Source organism: Pipra filicauda, unplaced genomic scaffold (assembly GCF_003945595.2).
Source record: "Pipra filicauda isolate LSUMZ 115617 unplaced genomic scaffold, ASM394559v2 scaffold18_size4552066_pilon, whole genome shotgun sequence".
NCBI lineage: Eukaryota > Metazoa > Chordata > Aves > Passeriformes > Pipridae > Pipra > Pipra filicauda.
The window spans coordinates 2,977,765-2,997,124 of record NW_024104298.1 but is presented as its reverse complement, the minus strand read 5'-3'; the positions used below and the strand labels follow the sequence as shown (position 1 = coordinate 2,997,124).

The 19,360-nt window shown below is 45.7% G+C and overlaps 2 protein-coding genes and 1 long non-coding RNA gene across 18 annotated transcripts in view; 1 reads left to right on the top strand and 2 right to left on the bottom strand.

Annotated features, from left to right (window-relative positions):
* The window catches only part of KDM6A (lysine demethylase 6A), a 151,347-nt gene extending 145,551 nt beyond the window's left edge, over nt 1-5,796 (bottom strand). For 3 of the 13 annotated variants that reach the window (XR_003544672.2, XR_003544675.2, XM_027742044.2), the window contains exons 1-2: nt 5,426-5,796; nt 5,135-5,198 (exon numbers count right to left, since the gene is read on the bottom strand). Coding sequence is in view for 7 of the 13 variants with exons in the window: in XM_027742044.2 (XP_027597845.1) it covers nt 5,135-5,198; nt 5,426-5,583 (222 nt within the window). In the remaining 6 variants the exon portion in view is untranslated. The remainder of the gene's footprint in view (nt 1-5,134; nt 5,199-5,425) is intronic. The other 10 variants (XR_003544677.2, XR_003544676.2, XM_027742045.2 and 7 more) reach the window with 5 other exon arrangements.
* Nucleotides 5,797-6,538: 742 nt separating this feature from the next.
* LOC113998888 (atherin-like) lies at nt 6,539-13,104 on the top strand. Of its 4 annotated transcripts, XR_005563142.1 has the most exons (3): nt 6,539-8,316; nt 9,531-9,883; nt 11,756-13,104. XR_005563142.1 is itself a non-coding variant. In XM_039380218.1 (2 exons), the coding sequence occupies exons 1-2, from the start codon at nt 6,546-6,548 to the stop codon at nt 11,860-11,862; spliced, it is 588 nt and encodes a 195-aa protein (XP_039236152.1). In that variant the 5' UTR covers nt 6,539-6,545; the 3' UTR covers nt 11,863-13,104. The 4 variants fall into 4 exon arrangements, 2 of the variants coding, with proteins under 2 accessions (XP_039236152.1, XP_039236154.1); XR_005563143.1 differs by having other exon boundaries at nt 9,784-13,104; XM_039380218.1 differs by lacking the exon at nt 9,531-9,883 and having other exon boundaries at nt 6,539-7,026.
* A 3,091-nt stretch (nt 13,105-16,195) lies between these two features.
* LOC120323055 lies at nt 16,196-18,888 on the bottom strand. Its single transcript, XR_005563144.1, has 3 exons — nt 18,821-18,888; nt 17,836-18,161; nt 16,196-16,501 (listed from the first exon to the last, which is right to left on the bottom strand). It is a non-coding gene; the product is annotated as an uncharacterized LOC120323055 (long non-coding RNA).
* Nucleotides 18,889-19,360: the final 472 nt, after the last annotated feature.

The following is a 19,360-nucleotide window of genomic DNA, read 5'->3' as shown; positions in this document are numbered from 1 at the left end:
AGAAATATGCCCCAAATCTAGTTTTGAAAGTATCAAAATGTGCGAGGTATTTCATATTTACAGTACTGTGTAATGTCCATTTAAAGAAAAAAGGGTTTTTTTAAATACCAGATGAACTGCAAATAATGCAAAGACATAATCAAGCCTTTAAGTACCAGGATATATAAATATTATATACACTGCAACTGTAATTTCTAAGTAAAACATGGTACAACCATGAACTATAGAACATGTCAACTCACTACAGCTTAACTGGATCCTAAAAAGCCCGATCCTATTAACACAAAGCCCAAACTGCACACAAATAAATGCTGATCTTAAAAAAAAATCTATGGCTCAGTTATGATTATCCAAAAAACACACTTAAAAAAAGTGACACCTTCAAAAAAGGCCAGAAAACCAGTTCCACTCATAAAACAATTTACAAAATTTTAACCAACTTCAACTTGTTCCACAGGGTAGACAGTACTGTAGATAATAAACAAATAATTAGAAATGCATAATGTATTAAAAACACATAAAGGAACAGCTCAGATATAAATTTACAGAAATTGGAGAGGCTGCCCACTTCCTGGAATGCTTTACAAATGTCTCTTGGTACCAATTCCCAGCTTCTCAATTCCCAGCACTGCCATTATATAAAGGTAAACACTATAATTTTTTTTTCAAGCAATATTTCTTTGTTTTGATGAAAAGAAATTAAGCCAAAATGTTTCCAAAGTCATTAAGAAAAACAACTTCACTACACCGAGACTAACCTGCTAAAATGTTTTTCTGCGTAATTATTTTTCAAGCAGACTGTTATAAATAACACTGAGGATATTTAACTATAGATCAGTAGAAAATTAACATTAATGTCAACACTGAAGGGACGAAGTCAACATATACTAATTCACACTGTCCAAAACTATTTTTAAACAAGCAACACTGAGAATTGTAAGAAAAATTAAAGAATACTGTCACTGTGCACTTACTTTGTAAGCTTAATAGAAGCACAGATAAGCACGTTGTTAATTTTGTCAGCACATGTGGCCTTTACACAAAGGAAATACCATTTTTAAAATCAGCTGGAAAACAAAAGGGCTGCAAAACCATGAGAGGTAACACAGACTAAAACGTGGCATATTGTGCGGAACTACTCCATCTCTCTTTAAATCGACTTCAACATCAATACTTCTAAATGGAAACATGCTTCAGATTTTGTCCACAGGATATGACAAACTGATTAAACTCAATGAATAGGAATTAACAAGCATCTTAGACCCAATACATCAGACCAGCTACATCAACCTACATCTGTATACATGCCAATTACAGCTTATGAAACAACAATTTGTCACTGCAATGAAGTCAACTTGGGCTAAATACTGGAAGTATCATCAAAAAAAAAAAAAAAAGGAAAACAAAAAGAAGGAAGAAAGAAAGAAAAAGGAAATGCTTTGCAATTCACTTCCAATACAATGGATGTCCTCGCCCTCCCCCCCCCAAATAATCTTTAAGCTTCACCTCCTGCCAGAATGTCTTCCTAGGAGAAACAGACATCAAGATAGCAGCAGGGCTTTTGTTTGGGGTTTTTTTCCTCCTTCACGTTAATGTTCTTGTCAACTACAGAAGCATAATAGTGAGCACTTTCTCATACACAAGACTGGCTACATTGGATTTCCAGCATTTCAGCCAGTTTGAAAGGTGATCTCTCTCTCAATTTCCGCCTCCACTCCCCCAAAACCACACTAGCTGCAAACTATGATTTTCAAGCTCCCTTTCTGCAAAATAAACACAAAATTTTTGGCAGCAGCAAACTCCATTCCTCTGTCACACACACTGACAGTGTGTACACCATTACAGGAAAGTTTGATTTCTTCTGGCTTATCACATATCCAATACATGGAGCAACAATACAATATTCCTGACCTTTAGTCTATACCTTCAATAATTCATAAAACTATATAGATCTGATGTCTTATATGCTCTTCTGATTTGCTGCACCCAGCAGCAGGACTTAACTTAGTTCACCACACTACAGCCATACATCCTACAAAGCAAAACTACCAGCAAAGGGGGGCTGCAGCCCAGACCTGGGGCATGCATAAAACCAACAACCACATTAAAGCTCTGGACATGAATCTTCGTCCATCCCTGAAACAGATCCCACTTTTCTCCTTATTAAATTCTGTCAGGGTGTGGCTTCATTAAATCAGAGTTCCCATTGCAAAGGCCTCCTGAATCTCCCCCAAGTGTCTTGAGCCAACACACGCCTCAGTGAACCCCACCAAAAACGAGGAGTTCCTCCTCGAGGCACCAAATGGAAGCCCACGAGACTCCTCCTGCTGCACAAGCATCCAGAGTTGTTCCCCAAACACTCACAACCCAGGACCTCTTTCCAGTCTCCCCAGACAGGCACCCTGCCCACGTCACCTTAACCACAGGTAACCAGGGAACACTCCAGGCCTCACAGAGGAGTCACTGCTCCAGCCTGGAAGCCTTTTGAAAAGGTTCTGTGGCGAGTGTGCTGCTCTCACACTGAAGGTAAATTTTTGCCTTTGTGAAGGATTCCTCTGGAAACATGACTCAATGGTTTTCCTTACCTGCTACACTTGCACATAAATCTTACATTGTAATGTGCTGTAGATTCTTAAATCAGTCAGTCAGGATTTCATAATTATGGAGTCTAGGGTCTTTGTTAGCTGTTGTTGCTCCATGCACAAAAGGAAAGATTTTGTTGCTATCGCTGTAAAACCTATTAATTAACTGCACGTACATACGGCCACACTTTGTACAATAAAAATAACTGCTACACGGAATTAAAGTGGTCTGCTAGATTAATTACCCTAAACCTTCCTGCACAGCATAAATCGCACGAAGCCTCATGCACAGAGAAAAGGAATTAAGGAGAAAACACCTTAAAAATAACAACTTCTTACTTATCAATAACAGCGGCAGAAACACATGCACAGTCCCTGGAAGTAAAAAGAACAAACAAAACCGAAACTGATTCAAGCCACGAAATCCCTCTCGAACATCTCTGCACCAAACAGTAACGGTTTAATCCTTCTACTTCCTTAACAATCCACCTTTCTCAGAGACAAGTTTTATGAAGAACAAGCTTCGTGAGTTCCTGTGCAATTCATAAATGTCCAAAACGCTGTCTGAAAACTGAGGTGAAACACCAAAATATTTGGTTGCTTGGGGTTTTTTTCAGTATTTGCTGCATGCATTCATACATTAATACAGCACAAAACATACAGTGGTATTTCTAGAAATATATTTCAAAACTATGAAAATGCCCCACAACTTCAACAGACTGTACATACTAAACTACAACTGCCTGACATAAAAAAAAGCATTAATGCATTATATGTAAGAAAGGACTCCAAAACTCAACTAATATGCTGAATTGCTGCCTGCATTACTTGATTTTACAGTACACAAAATAAAACTTAAACCCAGGAACGCTATGTGACAGATGATCTAATTACATATGATGCTTTTATTTGCTATCTGGCATCCTTAAGCTCTATCCCATACGGAATTCTGTCTAATATTTCCGACAGCCACAGCAGCATTCACAGAGCAGACACGAATTCTGGTCTACCAACAGTTAACGTACATTATTTAACTGGTCTGACATGTCACTCCCCTACCTTTTTGATTTATGGGAAACAGTGCTCTTATAAATAACTCCGAAAATCGAAAGGAAACCGCGAGATTTTTTTTAAAATACAAGCACAAAGAAAAAGTGTACTTGCTTTTCCTTCCATCCTTCCCCCCTCCCCCTCCACGTCCTGACATTGAGCTTTTCCAATCCTGCTAGAAATAAACACCTAAACACAAGGAAGGGCCTGGGGTATCCAATTCAACACGGTTCGGAGGGAGATCTTCAGATCAACCAAAACCAGCAACACGAAAAAAAAAAAATAATCATCCACGACACAGCCCGGGCACAACAATGGGATGAGCAGTGTCAAACGCCAGGCTACTGACAGGAACAAGCCAGGAAGCAGGAACCAGAGAAGCCCCGTCCCCTCCGCTTCAGCCGGGTGGCATTTTAAAAACAGCCCCGCTTATCCTGTTACCCAAAGGTTTCCCTGGCGTTTGGTGTTTTGAGCACAGCTGGCAGACACTCGGCCCGCACAGCCTTTGTCAGCAGCTCACGGATGGGCAGCAGAACGTGCTACAGGTTGATAAGGAGGGCACCGGCGCCGCGGAGCAGCAGGAAAAGCGCCCAGAAAGAACTTGGGATGCGCAGGAGAGTTTCCCTCGGCCCTCCCCGGGGGCTCCGCGCTTCCCCCACACTCGCTCCCCCGGTGTTTGTTTCGTGTTTACCTCCCCCCCCTTCCCTTTCTCCTCCCTGTCCGGCCATCTTGGGGCCGACAGGAGCAGCCATTACTTAACTAAATGACAGGGCCAACAACTTTCCGCGGAGGCAAACACCTCTCGCAGGACACACCGGGACGGGCGGGACGCCCCGCTCGCTGTCAGGCCGGGCCGCCGGGCGGCACGCGGGGCTCGGCCGGGGCCGGGCGAAGGCAGCGGGGCCCGGCGAGTAAACAAGTCACTCCGACGGGCTCCGGGGGCCGCTCAGCGCCGCGCCCGCCCCGGCCCGGACCCCGCGCTGCCCTGCGGGCTCCGGCCCCGGCCCCGCTCCCGAGGCGAAAATCACGAGGGAGGGTCCGGGCAGCGGCAACGTCAGCAGCGCCGAGCGCGCCCTGCCTCCCTCCTCTCCCCCCGCTGCCACCGCCTCCTCCTCCTCGTCCTCCACCTCCCCCCCCTCCGCCCCCGCGCCCCCCTCCCCCGGCCCGTCCGCTCCGGGCCCCGGGGCTCCGCCACTTTCTCCGTCCCGGGGCTGGACGGGGAACACCCGCATGGCCGCGCTCCCCCCTCGTCCCGCTCGGGCTGGGGGGGGTGGGGGTGGGGAAAGGGGGCAAAGGCGGCAGCGACGCGTGGGGGACCCCGCGGGAGGTGTCCGTGCCCCTCGCACACCCCCCGCACACACTCACCGTGCGGGCCCGGGGGTCCCGGGGGAAGGGGCGGCGGGGCCGCCGCGCTCCCCCATCCCCCGCTTTCCCCCCCCTTCCACCACCGCCACCCCCCCCTCCCCGCGCCATCCCCGCTCCACATCCACCCTCGCGCTTACCTTTAACAGCAAGGCCTTCGTTCTGGCGCCATCTTCATGAAGCCTCAGAAATCCGAAGAGCCGGCTGCGAGGAGGGGAGCGGGGCGGGAGGGAGGGGAGAGAGAGAGAGAGAGAGAGAGAGGCACCGGCGTTAGCGGAGAGTCGGCGCGGCGGGCGGGCGAGGGCAGAGCGCGGGGCCCGGGAGCGGCAACACGGGGAGCCGCGGGCAGGGGAGCGGGGGGGACACACGGGGAGGGGGCGCGGGCCGAGCCGGGACACGGAGGCGGCCGGGGCGGAGTGGGGAGCGGGTACCTGTCGAGGCCGGAGAGGGCTTCTCTCTCCTGGGCTGTCAAGCTGGCGAAGTCCTCCTCGCTCTGGCCGCTCGCTTTCCCCGCCGCCATTTTCTTTTCCTCATCCCCGAAAGGAGCAGCAGAGGCGGCGGCGGCGAGCGACACTCCGCACGATTTCATGGAAACGCAGCGTAATTAACTCGCGGATCGCACCCCCCCCTCCCTGCGCGCCCCCAACACCCCCCAGCGCCGGGCGGGGCGGGGTGCCCGACACACACACACACCACAACTTTTATTACAACAACAACAGCCGGCAGGGAGGGGGAGGGAGGGAGGGAGGGAGGGGAGGGGAGAGGGAGGGAGGGAGGCGGGGGGAAGCCCCGCTGCTCGGAGGAGGAGGGAGGGAGGGAGGGAGGGAGGGGAGGGGGGAGGGAGCCCCAGCGCTGGAGAGTCGGGGGAGGAGGAGGAGGAGGCGGCGGCTGCGGATGGCGGCGGAGCGGTGTTTACATCGCCGCTCAGCCCCTCGGCGGCGGGCAGGGGGGCGACTTGGGGTGTCGAGGAGCACGGGAGAGAGGGGACCACCCTGCCCGCCCGCCCCGCGGTCCGGGGCGTGTTTTGCCGCCCGAACAAACTTCGGCGGCGCCGCTGCCCAAAGTTGTTGCAATTGTGTCACCCCGCGGACCCCGCGCGCGCCGCCGCCGCGAGCCCCCCCTCGGCCCCTCCCCGCCCCCCCCGCGCGCGCCGCGCCCCCGGGCCAATCCGCGCCGCCGGCGCGCTCCACGTGACCTTTGTTGACTTACGTCAGTCACAGCGCTCCGCCGCCGCTGCGCTCTCCGGGGCGGTTGGCGCGCGCCGCCCGTCCCCCCGCCGGCCTCACCCTATTGGCCGGCGGCTGAGGGAGGGGGCGGAGTTTCGCGGATCCGCGGTCTATGATAGGTCGGACGCGCCGTCGGTCACACGAGCTTTGCGATTAGCGGACGCGAGCAGGTTGGGGTGCGCCTTTAAAAGCGGGCGGCGGGGGCTTGGGGGAGGTGTCGGGAGTGGCGGGCGGTGAGGTGGGAGGGGGAGGAGGAGGGACTCGGGTGGAGTTGCGTAACGGGGGCTCCGGGCTGGGGGAGTGGACGCCACTTAAGGAAGGGGCTATGCCCCACCGGCGGGGCGGGGGCCAGCCGCGCGTCGCGCTCTGCCCCGCCTTGCCTTGGGCGCGGCGCACTTGGCACAAGCAGCAATTAATGGCTTCGGGGAGCGCGGACGGTGCTGGCCGGGGTGGCTCCGAGGCGACGGCAGTCGGGCAGCCCGTTAACGCCGGGGCGGGGGGGCTTCCTTCTTCCCCCCCTCCCTCCCCTGTTGGTTCGGCCCGTCCCGCCCCTCCCGAGCCCGTGACAGGTGGAGCGGCACCCGACGCGTGCGCGCGCCCCCGCCCGCGGCCGTCACGTGGCGCCGCGCGCGCCTCGCGCGAGACTCGCGGCGCGAGGGGTCTCGCGATGCCTCGGCGGCCCCGGGGCGTGAGGGCGGGGAAGGGCCCGGCCCGGGCTTGGAGCGGCGGGAAAGTCGCGAGGGAGGGAAGGGAAGAGGAAAGCCTGGGAATTCGGGCTTCTGGGGACGCCTCGCGCGTGAGTAAAGGTCTGGATTTCTTGGCGCGCCGGAGGGGAAGGGGCTTGGCTTTGCTGCTTTCTTCTTCTTCATACAGCTGAACGCGACCCCCAGGCCACCCTGTGGCTGGAGCGTTGCCTGGGCATCATGGAATGGCCTGGGTTGGAAGGCATCTTAAAGATCATCCAGTTCCAACCCCCTGCCATGGGTCCCTTTTCACCAGACCAGAGTGCTCGGAGCTCCGTTCAACGTGGCCCTGAACAATTCCAGGGATGTGGCATCCACAGCTTCTCTGGGCAACCTGTGCCAGTGCATCACCACCATCCTCGGATTCCTTGGGTCCTCGACCCTTCCCAGCTCACCCGGGAAGCCGAGGAATCAGTTTTCTCCTTACAGTGCCACGCAGCCAGGAGGCTTTATGGTGTTTTTTTTTTAAGTGAGGTGTTTGTAAATTGTTTGATTGCGGCTCTCCTGTGGTGCATATGAGAAGGTGAGTCTACTGTGGAGGCACAGCTCATCCCCCTTTTGCTGGAAATGGATCAGAACGTTGTTCCGTAACAAGTCTGTGTTGCTTCTCCAGTGTCAGGCTGAAGCCCCATGTCTGGACAGGCTTTTCCCATTGGAATTTCCTCTTCTATGATTGCTAGATGCTCTAAAGCAAAGGTGAAGCCATCGAGTGCCTTTGGGAATTATGTGAGCAAGGTCAATGGCCAAACTATGCAAGGGATGTTCAGTCACAGTACTGTTGCTCGCTGGGTCTCCTTTAATTGCTACCCTCAGATCATGTGCTCATTATGTTGAAGCACTCTTCTGTCTCTGTAGGTGCTAAATTAACATTTATGCACCAGTGATGTTTTCCAGGTGGATCCTCACATTTTTTTCTGGTCCCGATGGTGCAGGGACACTGACGGGAGTGGAGATCTGGGCAAGACAAAGTCTTGAATAATGCAAACAAAGACTCAAATTAGGATGTCCTGGCTCCCCTTAAAACCAAACTATTGTCGTATAGCTCTGCTTTCTCTTGGAAGTGCAGGGAGAACAGAAGAGCACCTGGGTTTGCTGAGGTTGCATATCTTCATAAACAAGCAGCCAGTTTGTCAGAGTATTTGTATAAGAGTTTGGAGTGCAGATAAAACCCAAGTTATTTTTGGTTCTGGAAATGGGCCGCAGTCTGCTAATAGTGAAAACAGCTGTGATCAAACATCTGCCTTCTTCTGTATTGTCCATGGATTCTCTGTCCTGTGTTTTCTCAGCAGTGTTTCCTCAGGTACCGAGCTTGGCACCAAGGACTTCACTGGCTGGGAACATGCCAAAAATAAGGTATTTCAACACAGATTGTTTCTGAGGTGTTGAGTTTCCACTTTGCAGTGTCCCAAGTATAAATCACCAGAAATTAGAGAAGACAGAACCATTTCTGGGTAGAAGGAAGGCATCTGCTAAACTACAGAGCAAATCAAGGGACTGTAGAAGCAAAAAAGAATTTTAGTTCAGTTGGAAATATAATGAGAAACTCACATGCACCTGAAGTCACAACACCTGAGTGACTTCTCTAGTACTGTCAATACTACTCTTAACCTCCCACATCCTCCTGGAATTGAATTTCCAGATGCCATTTTTTCTTTATTTGATCTACTGCTTGGATGAGTTGAGAGGTGCCACAAAGGCCTGGATATTGCTTCAGCTCTTCAAGGCTCAGAGTCTTTAATAATAACAAGAAAAGCTTGAGCATGCACACTGAAGCTGCTTGCAAACAGGCAGGTGACAATTTTGGGGCTGACAATGATACATGATTACTTGTATGAAAGCAGAGAGGCTGTTTCAGACAAATGTGATGCCTCCAGTGCTGAGATATGCCCTGGAAGCTGAATTCAGAGGGAATGTGTCTTTAAATTCAGGAGAAGGAAGGAAACTGCCCTGTAGTTCTGTATCAGGTAAGAGCCACCGAATGACTGTAGGGATGGAGCACCTCTCCTATGAGGAAAGGCTGAGAGAATTGGGATTGTTCAGCTTGGAAAAGAGTGACCTAATTGTGGCCTTCCAGTATCTGAAGGGAGCCTTTATAGGAAAGATGGAGAGAGAATATTTACTAGAGCCTTGAGTGACAGGACAAGGGGGAATGGCTTCAAACTGAAAATAGGTTTAGATTAGATAATAGAAATTCTTTACTGTGAGGGTGGTGAGGCACTGGCACAGATTGCCTAAAGAAGCTGTGGATTCCCCATCCCTGGAAGTGTTCAAGGCCAGGTTGGATGGAGCTCTGAGCAACCTGGTCTAGTGGAAGGTATCCCTGTCTATGGCATATGGGGTTGGAACTGGATGATCTTTAAGGTCCCTTCCAACCCAAACCATTCTATGAAGTATTAGCTGACTCATTAGGTTTTAGCTTAGTTTAAATGTGGAAGTTACCTGTTAGTCTCCAGAACCACTTTGTTACCTTCTGTGTGAAAGCTGTGGACTGATAAGTCTGTGACTGAACACCACTCTTTGGATCCCCCTTTCCTGTGTGTTTCCACTCCCATTAATTTTCCCTGCAGTTTCTTTGTGTACTCCTGTACCCTGTCATGCTGCAAGACCTGCCCAATCTGTTAAGAGACTGAGCACTGCTGGTTCATGCCAGAGAGACCTCAGTGTTCCAGGAAGGGGTTTGGCACTCTGGGAATCTCTGCAGCTTGAAATTGAGATGCCAAGTTAATGTGCCGCTTTTTGAAAGTAATGTTAGAAACAGCAGAAGTTTTGTTTTTGATTTCTCCTTGTAAATAAATACACATCACCTGATGCCTTGCTAAGCTGAAAACAACTCCTGAAGTCACTGCCAGAAGAAGCTGATTTGGAAGGAAGACTCTGCTCCAACAGTGGGATTCAAGCTCTCATCTTAATGATGTCCAAGGTAGTTGTGATATCTCAAGCATTTGGGTTCACTGACAAATAGGACGAGCCTGAGCACATATATAGGGACACAATCCCAGGAAAAGAACTTTGTGTAGCACGGAACAGGGAAAGGATGACCTGCTTTCAGGTCTGCTTTTTCTTTGTTCTCTCGTCAGTATTACATTTCACTGCCATCAACTCCAAAAATCAAATGTGTAGTTTGCCATTGTCAACAAGGCAGGTACCACCAACCTGCTTTCTCAAAACCACATTTTTTCCTGGACAAATTGGCTTTGTTTTGTATGTCTCTGTAGCTTTTGCTTTACAAAAGGGCAGAGGTTCAGTGCAACATTTCTGTGGTCATACCAAGTGTACTGAAAAGCCAAACATGCTTCATGAAGGTTTTCTGCCTTGAGAGGATGACTGCGATTCTCTTACTGTCTGACCTCCCCATCTGGTCCATTCTCAGATGCTTGTTTCCAAGAATAAGGATTTAGAGAAACTATTGATTCTTTATTAACATATTTGGTGTCACTTCAAAGTCAGTAGCAAATTTGAAGTAGATGAGTCCCTACTGGATCCAATTGAAATCTTATGGCATTCTATAGTCCAAGACTTACTAGCTAGTCACCTACAGCAAGATTCATCATTTCAGCCCTTATTAAAACTAAGGGCTTGAAGTTGGGCATATCAGTTCCAACTGGGCTTTCATTCCTGCTTTTTGAAGTTCTTGGCAGCTGTAAGCCATGAGCTGCTGAGGAGGTGAGGGCAGCAGTCATCCCCTTCACACAAGAGTCTGAAGCAGCTCAGGAGGCACCTGTGATCTCTGCTGACGCTGCTGTTCAGAAAGGATTTTGAGGTGTGCAGTCAACATCATGCTCAGAATGGCTCAGAGGACCTCAGACTCTAAGGCAAATCCTTTTGCAGTAGCTCAGGAGCAATGTGACAGGACAACAACCTTGGATGTGTGGGACACAACTGAAAAACAGCAAAGAAAAGGCAGGCAAACCAAGAGAACTCACAGGGTACCATTTTGTGTCTTACAAAAGATAAATCTAATGCCTGCATTTTTACCATCTTGCCAAATTTTAGTCAAGTTGCCCAAAATATGTGAGTATCAGCATATAAAGGAAAGCAGCTTAAAGTAATACAACCTGACAAGAGGTCAGTCAGGGAGAAACCATCCCCTTCATTTAACCTCCCACTTTTATTAACACATTGTTTGTTTCTACATCTGTTTTCCTCACTGTTCTTTTCTTCATTTACTCCAAGGTAAAAGCAGAAAATCTTGAATTGTTAAACTGTTTTGTTCTTGAAATTTGGAACAAAAAAGCCCCCAGTACTTCATTTTTGTATTTTAGCAGTAGCTCCTGTGTTGTCCAGGAGTTCACAATAAAATGATCTGCAAATTACATTTTCTTTGTACTTCCCTCATTAAAGTTCTGATGAGTGTGTGTGTGATCTGTGTTATATTTTGACAGTGTATCGTGGTCAAGAAAGTGGAGGAAACTGATATAAAACTCAAGGGGTTTGTTTTGGTTTGATTTATTTTTTTTCCCCAAAATGCACAAAAAGGCAAATGTTCTTGCTGGCAATAAGGAAAATCAGTGCATTTGTAGAAGAGTTATTATTAAAAATAGAAAATATTGGGAAAAAAAGTCATTCTGATACTGTTTATCCTTACATTGATGAAAAAATTGCTCTTCAATCTCAGAAATACCTTACTAACTTTGGGTAGTGAGGGGAGTAAAAGTGAACTGATCTAGGAAATGTGTTACTATAAAGAAAAAAGGATATTTTTCTTTCATAAAGCATTAAAAAACTAGTTATTACTAAATGCTTTAGTTATAGACCTTAATTAGTATTGCTCTGTCTTGCTTAAATCTTGCAGTCATTTTTGTGTGTTGCCCTCTATTCCCCTTGGTAAACATGACTTTTAAAACCTGGATTGTCTCTGAAAGGCTTAATGCTGAAATTCATCTGGAATTCCCGTGGTAGTTCATGGTCATAAGAAGTGCCCACAGTTACCAGGTAAACGCCAACGTCCATCACTGTGCAGCAACATGGAAAACCATGAATTCGTATGCATGACCCTGACTGTATTTTGAGCTGCTCATGAAATTCAGAAATCAGGGGGTTTTGGATATTCTGTAGATTTGCTGTGTGAGAGACGTTCTCTGCATGTCAGCATGAGCCCACTGACCTGTTTGCTGAAGTGTGACCAACAGAAGAAGAGACTTTTAGAAAAACTACCACTGTATCATGCTTTTTGTGCTCTATAGATCTGTAATACCAACAGTCTCTGCAGAGCTGGAGAAATAAATAATACAAAAAATTATACTTGTCCAGGAAGTGGTTCCTTTACGCTACTTCTGTTAGTAGATTTTTAATTTTATTTACAGTCCTGCCTGTACCTCCTGCCCCTGGCAGCTCTGATGGTGTCCATTCATGTGTATTCCAGATGTGGACTGCTTTCATTTGTAGGAATAGTCTTGGAAGGTAAGTAGGTAAGTGTCTGCCCTCCCTCTAGGAACCAGTTGTGTCAACTTGTCACTTGCCACCTTCCGAAGAACTCGCCTGTTTGAGAGAAGAGGATCACAAACAAGGATCTCTGCTCTTCCAAAACTGCAGAAAAAGTGGGATTTCTTGCATTCGTCACTATGCAGGAATTTAATGTGTCTGTTGAGAAGCTGAAGATAAAATGCTGTGTTTATATTAACTTCTCTTCAGATTGACAATTGTAACTATAGAACTTGGCCAATGCTGTCAGGGAGGGGAAAAAAAACCCCAGCTTTGTGTTTCTTTAGTGGTCTTGTATGTACTGACTTAAAGTAAGTTGCTGAGCTGATACTTTTGTAGCCAACTGGTTTTCTGGCTTGTAGGTAAAAACAAGTAAATTGCATTTGTAAACCAGCTCTGAGCAAAGGATTTCTGTGTAAGCATTTGAAAAGAGCCATTTGTGATGCTGAGTGAGCTAGGCGAGTGGATATCTTGTTAACTTCTGTAAATCCTGGGACAGAATGCAGTATTATCCAAAATACATTATTATCTGATATTTTTGTTCTCATGGAGCAGAGGGTGTCACGTGCTCTTACTGGATTTAATTTAGCAGTGTCATAGAAAAATCTTTTCAAGAAAGTATCTGAGAATTATTTATTTTAAAAGCCTCATCCATTGTGTATATTGCTTTTTGTTAATGTTCTTGTGGGTGTCTGAAAGGATAAAACCTTCAGTAACCAAGCCGAAAATGTCTTTTGGTTGTAGTCTCTCCCTCCTGTCCATTTAATACAACATCTGCCTGGGCAGCCACTTTGAAAATCGGGTACTTTGCACAAGTAAGGGTAGGTATTAAATCTTGTAGTTGTGCGGAGATGAGACTTTAAAGGTGCAAATAGCAGAAGTGGCTTTGGGACAGAGTTGGGGTTTGGGTTTGTCATAGTTAAGGCAGTGGCTCAAGAAGCACAGACAAAGACAGTTCTCAATCATCCATTAACACAGTTCAGGGTTCCCTCAGAGCTATGGGTGAGTCAGGGGGCATTTCAAATAGAATAAAACGTGATGCTTGAGTCTGAGGACTTTGCTGTAGGACATGCAACTCACCCTTACATTCTTACATTTTTGAATGTTCCCAAAATTAACAGGTGGCACCCTGTTAATTTGATGCTTAGGACTCAGTGAATACAGGACAGGCTTGTACCCAAAGCACGTAAATGTGTTCATCGTATGTAACTGGAAGATAACACGCCAAACTGAAATTTTCACATTTTTAGTATAAAATGGCTATTATCAAGAGGTAGGTTATGTTTAGAACTTCTCTAGTGGTTTGTGCTCCACTGTCAGTAAGAGTTGGATCACAGAGTGGAGCACACCAGGATGGTGTGAGGAAGACAAGCGGTTTCCACCGTCAGCTTGACATTCATAAAACCAAAAGCTGTCCCTGCCTATAAGTATGTATTTTCCCCTGGCTTCCTCCACCCATCAGCTGTGCTTCACTTGGGAACCTGCGAAACAGGAAATCCTTAGGAATGGTTGAGAGAATTTCCCATCTTAAAATTTCTCAAGGTGTAGTTCGGTTTATGTTTGAATGTTTGTAGTTGTGTATTTATATAAATAGACTCAGTACTACTGAAATCAGTTTGTGAGCTCTTCTCTAGGAGTGTTTTGGTTTGGTTTTTTGGCTGTAACAAGCCCTGTGGTGGTTTACTCTTGCGAGGAAAGTTAAAACGCAGTGTTTCTCTCCATGGATATATAATCCCAAACTGAAAGCCCAGTGAGAGGAAGGAAATTGCCATTGGTCTCAGTGGGACAAAATGCTCTTGGGAGAAGGAGCAGCAACGGGAAGCTGCAATGGGCAATGTTTTCCAAAGCCTTGATTCACTTAAATTGGTGCTTTTTCTACCAGTACTGAATACACAAAATTTCACTAAGTTGTGGATTTAAATCTTTATATGACAAAACGCTTGTCCAGTGGCTTCTTAGTATCAATGAGAAGAAAGTCCCTCTAATATTCCTTCCTCTCAGTCAAAAAAAATCCACATCCCCTGTTGAATTCACAGGCTTACACATAGGAATCCAAGTGACTGGAGGTCTAGAGACCACACAAGTAACGATGCAATTGGCTCTATTTTCAAAACACCAAAAGTTTTGAAAGAACTTGAATACATTTCTTCTTCCCAAGGGTAGTTACACAAAAATGACTGGGGCATAATCTTAAGAAATTTACACTGATCCTGCTCAGGTTACAGTTGTTTACTGTACAAAATGGAGGACAAATGTGTTATTTTAAAATTTAAATACTATTGTCAATCATGTAATTGGTTCTTTTTTTTATTAATTGGTTTGTTTTGTTTTCATTACATGTCCCTTAAGTGCAGGCATATTTCTAATGAATAATCCCACCATGCTAAGAAGCCACACCTGCAGGTTCTGCAATACCTTCTGAAGAGACTTTCTGCTCAGTACAGATAAAGTCCCATTTTTAATGGATCAGTTCAGATAATCTTGCAAAGTTTGAATGTTTATTGGAACTTTATTCAGGAAATCAGACAAGACACAGGTTTTCTTGCAAATTCAGGGTTGTTCCTGGTTTCTGTTACATCAGCCCATGTTAATGGAGACATCCTGCAAAGTCTCTCTGAAAACATAACTAAGTGCAATGTGTATCCTTAGTTAAGAACAACTCTTTCATAGCCACTGTTAAGCCTCTCTTATGAACAAACTGAATTTTTTCAAATCTATTTAGGGTTATTAATTTTGCAATGCAAATGCTATCTGTCAGTGGTCTGCAAAGAAAGCATGGGACACAGAAGCAGGAGGATTACAGTTTCTGTCTTCCAGGTGGAGGGGTTTGGTTTTAAACCCTGCCATGAGTGGGTGGGTTGGCAGCATAAAAGAAAGGGAGAATCCGTCAGGAGCTGGTGAGCTCAGCAGTAGAACAAGAGGCAATGGGAAGAAACTGATGCCCAGAAGTTCCACCTGAACATGAGGAAGAACTTCCCTGTGCAGTGACCGAGCACGGGAACAGATTGCCCAGAGAGGATGTGAGATGTCCCTCACTGGGGATATTCTGGAGCCATCTGGACACAATCCTGTGCCGTGTGCTCTGGGATGGCCCCACTTGAGCAGGGAGGTGGGACCAGATGACCCACTGTGGTCCATTCCAGGCTGACCCATCCTGTGATTTTGTGAACAAGGTGGTGAGGAGAGAAGAGAGCCAAGGCACGAGGTAGGTTTGGCCACTGGCTGGAGAGGCCTTTTCTGTAGCCAGTTCTTGACCAGTCCCTTACTCCAGCTCTTCCTTCTGTGGCTGTCATAGTTTTCCTCTGGTTGTGTAGAACATGAATGTTCTGTTAAAATGACAACGTGTCTGGCAAAAAGCAGAAACGATCACGTGGGATTTGGGTTTTCTCCCCAGTCTTACCCAAACAAATGACTGTGTCAGCACTTTGTCAAAAATTACACAGCTGGGTAACCAAAATGACGGTGCCTCAGAATGGGGTCACATGACATGAATTTGGGGAAAGCAAACCCTGCCTCTGACAATCCCTTCCCAGCCACTGTTACCAACCCTCTGCCATCCCTCAGCAACACTGATTTAGCTGTTACAATGCCGTGCTGGAAACTGAGGCAAAGTCATTGAGATGACCTCAGCTAAAAACAAAGAAACCAGCTCCCCTCCCTCCCCACTGCCAAAAAAAAATGAACAAAAACCCCAAAAACAAACAGAAAAAAACCCCAAACAAAACATCACCAAAAAAACCCACAAACAAACAAAACCCCCCACAACAAATAAAACCACACGAACTTCCGGAGGGGAGTTGAAAGCTCCAGACAACTTTTATGGTCATTATTCCCATGCCATAATATGTGGCACACTGAAAAATATTTAAGGGTAACATCATTTTAATATGAAATGCCAAAACGGGTGGTACGGTGATTGTATTATTGAGTATTGTATGGAATTCAGTTAAAACTTGTCTTGTTAGTAAATCTTGCATCATTGCTGGCAGCTGCTGTGAGGAATCCTGAGATTTTTTTTTAAGGATGTCCATCCCATTCCTAGCGGTGCCTGAGGAGCTGGTGCACTGCTGCCCAATACAGTAAGACGACTGAATCTTGTGAGGTTGATTGCAGATTGCTATCAGAGTAATAAAAAGCAAGTTAAAAATTACAAAAACCTGGTACCTACAAAAGCTCATGAGCCGTAGAAATGACCTGTGACTAACTCCTTACTACCTCTGAGTAATTGTTAATTTGGTTGCCCGTTAGTGAGATTTGAGTTGGAAGAGTTGGACAAATTGCTGCTGGTCCTTATCATGATCTCTCTTTTTGTGCTGTTCCTGCACTGATGGAGCAGCTGTTGCTGGGAATCAAAACCCTGATCCACACACAAGGAGGAATAACTCATTTTTCCAGATAATACTTGCTGGCTTACTTATGTACACACAGAAGTGTACACATTTCTTTCCTACTGGTCTAAAAGGAGCAAGTTCTGTACAGCTGGGAAGGCTAAAAAGGAAACAGCATTTACCAAATGATAAAATTGGTAGGTTATATAGGAAAATAATCCTCAGAATATATTAATTCTTAAGTTTAGAAGTATTAAGATTATCTTCCTGAGCTAACCACTCCCTCTCAAGCACAGCTTTGAAATGTTTCCATTATGGAATCATAGCTGTCAGTTCAGGAAAGTGTTTAAAGTAATGATGAATAAACAATAAAGACCATGAAGGTTAAAGGTTAGAAATTAAACTTTTAACAACTATCTCCTGGCTTTGCAGCCTTAATACGTGTGCTGTGAGATTCCTGCTGTACATTAATATTCAGAAAGTTTTTCCCCATGAACATGTAATTGTTTGTATTAGAAGCTTAACTGGTGTACTCGAAATTAGAATCATGCCTGTGGGTATTTAAAATGGAAGAATAATACCAGCTAATGACTTCAGTGTAACTAGTAAAATTACATCAGGGAGAGCATTTCAGATTCTGCAGATTGGCCAAATTTATATTGATGAGGAACACATAAGATTTAGCTCAGTAAAATTTAATGAAACCAAGCATATATTGAGGAAATGGAAGTGTACAGGCTTATTTGTTGCAATGTGTGGAAATTGGTTAACTTTTTATTTCAGAGATAAATGAAGTTCTGCTTTGTGGAAATTTATGATTATTTTCTAACACATTGTTACTTCTTTTGATGTAAACAGTTACATGGTCTTGCAGATAGGTTTCTTTAGTAAATTAAATTTATTGAGCGTGTTTCTTCGCAGGCAAACATATTTCTTCACCAAGCCCACAGAGCAGAAACAACTGAGCTGATCTGAAATACAGGAGGAAATCAGGAGAGTTTCTGTTCAGAGTTCCAAATGTTTTCTAGAAAAACGCTCCATCACTTTTCTGGCTGTTTTCAATTTTATAGCATCTTTTTCTGCTCAAAGATACACCTCCTCTAAAGAATACACAGCTCATTACCTTGGGCCACGTCAGTGTTCAGGTCCCAGCAAACTCCATTTGCATCCATCATCTGCTTTGCCATGTGAGCTACAATGTGTGACAGGTTCTAATTCCTCCAAGAAGTGCAACTGCTTCTCACTTTTGTCCTCAGAATTTGGTGTAACTGCATCCTCCAGTTTCAGCAGAGTTTTGCTTAATCTAAACCATCGGGTTCTATAAATAACTTCTTGCTGTGAAATGTACAGGAGGCAGCATTTGGGATCTTGGTGTTAATTGCAAAGAACTGAGAGGTTCAAGATGAAAACAGAATCCGTATTGTGGACTTACTAGTGAAGATTCAGAGCCTGAAAAGAGTAGAATAGAATTAGTGAAATAGTTTATTTATTTATTTGTGTATTAGTAGAATTAGCTGGACAACTTATGGTAAAATACTGGGTACTTCAACAGTGTTACAAGAAAGGGAGATGTGAATTCAAATACACCCATGCTTTAATGAACCAGTTAAAGCTTTCAGGGAATCAGAGGATGCACAAGTGCTGAAATAGAATGAGATAAATCTCTTTTTTAAAGTTGGACAGTTTATTCAGAGATTGAATCAAATTAAGAGCATATGTGTGATGTCCTACTAGCACAGAAATAGTGTAGTGAATGAACAAAAAGGTAAGCCTAATAATGTTATCCGTAGAACATCTGAAAGGAAGCAGAACAGAACAACATGTCTTAACCAAACAGCTCACAAAGCAGCCCTCTGATGTATCAAAGCTAATTAGGACAGAGTCCAACAATTACAAAAGATATTTAATCATAAAGAGATACCCAGCAATGTTTTGTCTTATCTCTTAAGCAGATCATTAAAGGCTTCCTGTCGTATTTCCTCATGACTTCTTTTCAGGAAAATCTATTACTCTTTCCTCAGGAGGAGACTGAGACCTACCAGAGCACTTCATTTGGCCCCCTCCCAGCCACCCTGTATCCTGTGATCCAGCCAGGGAATAACAATCACCTGCATGAATAGTTCTCACAACAGCAGTGCGCTCGGAGCGTTGCCTTTCCTGATCGTCCTCATCACGCGACACAACGTGGGTTCAAAATTTGGATCCCAACTCTGTGGCACGTGTGCAGACAAACTTCAAGGCAGTCATCCCAGCACAGAGTCAGCTTTTGCCATAGGAGCAAGCTTGGGTGCTGCTGGCATGGCATTGTCTCAAATTCCTGAGAAAAAAAATAGGAATTACCTGCAACAGTTAATGCAGGGAGAAGCAGGGCGGGTACTGTACGAGAAGTTTCTCAAAGTCTTTCTGTCAGCACCACCTTTTGCTTTCATATGATTTTGTGTGTTATAGTCTGGGGCACAATCCTTGAACAAAACAACAACTCTTTTTCCATTTAAAGAAAGTCTGGATAGAATAGTCCTCCAGCAGGTTATTGGGGCAGACTTTCATTCCTGTACATATGAGAAACGTGTGGGAATAGAGGTAACCAGCCAGCCTGTATCCCAGACTGATGCCTGAAGGTTCCATTGTTTATTTTTTCACATCAATAA

Coding starts and splice junctions, on each gene's coding strand:
- LOC113998888 (XM_039380218.1), top strand. CDS start 6,546: ATGCCCCACCGGCGGGGCGGGGGCCAGCCGCGCGTCGCGCTCTGCCCC. Junction 7,027..11,755: donor CGCCTCGCGCGTGAGTAAAG/GTCTGGATTTCT, acceptor TAAATCTTGCAG/TCATTTTTGTGTGTTGCCCT.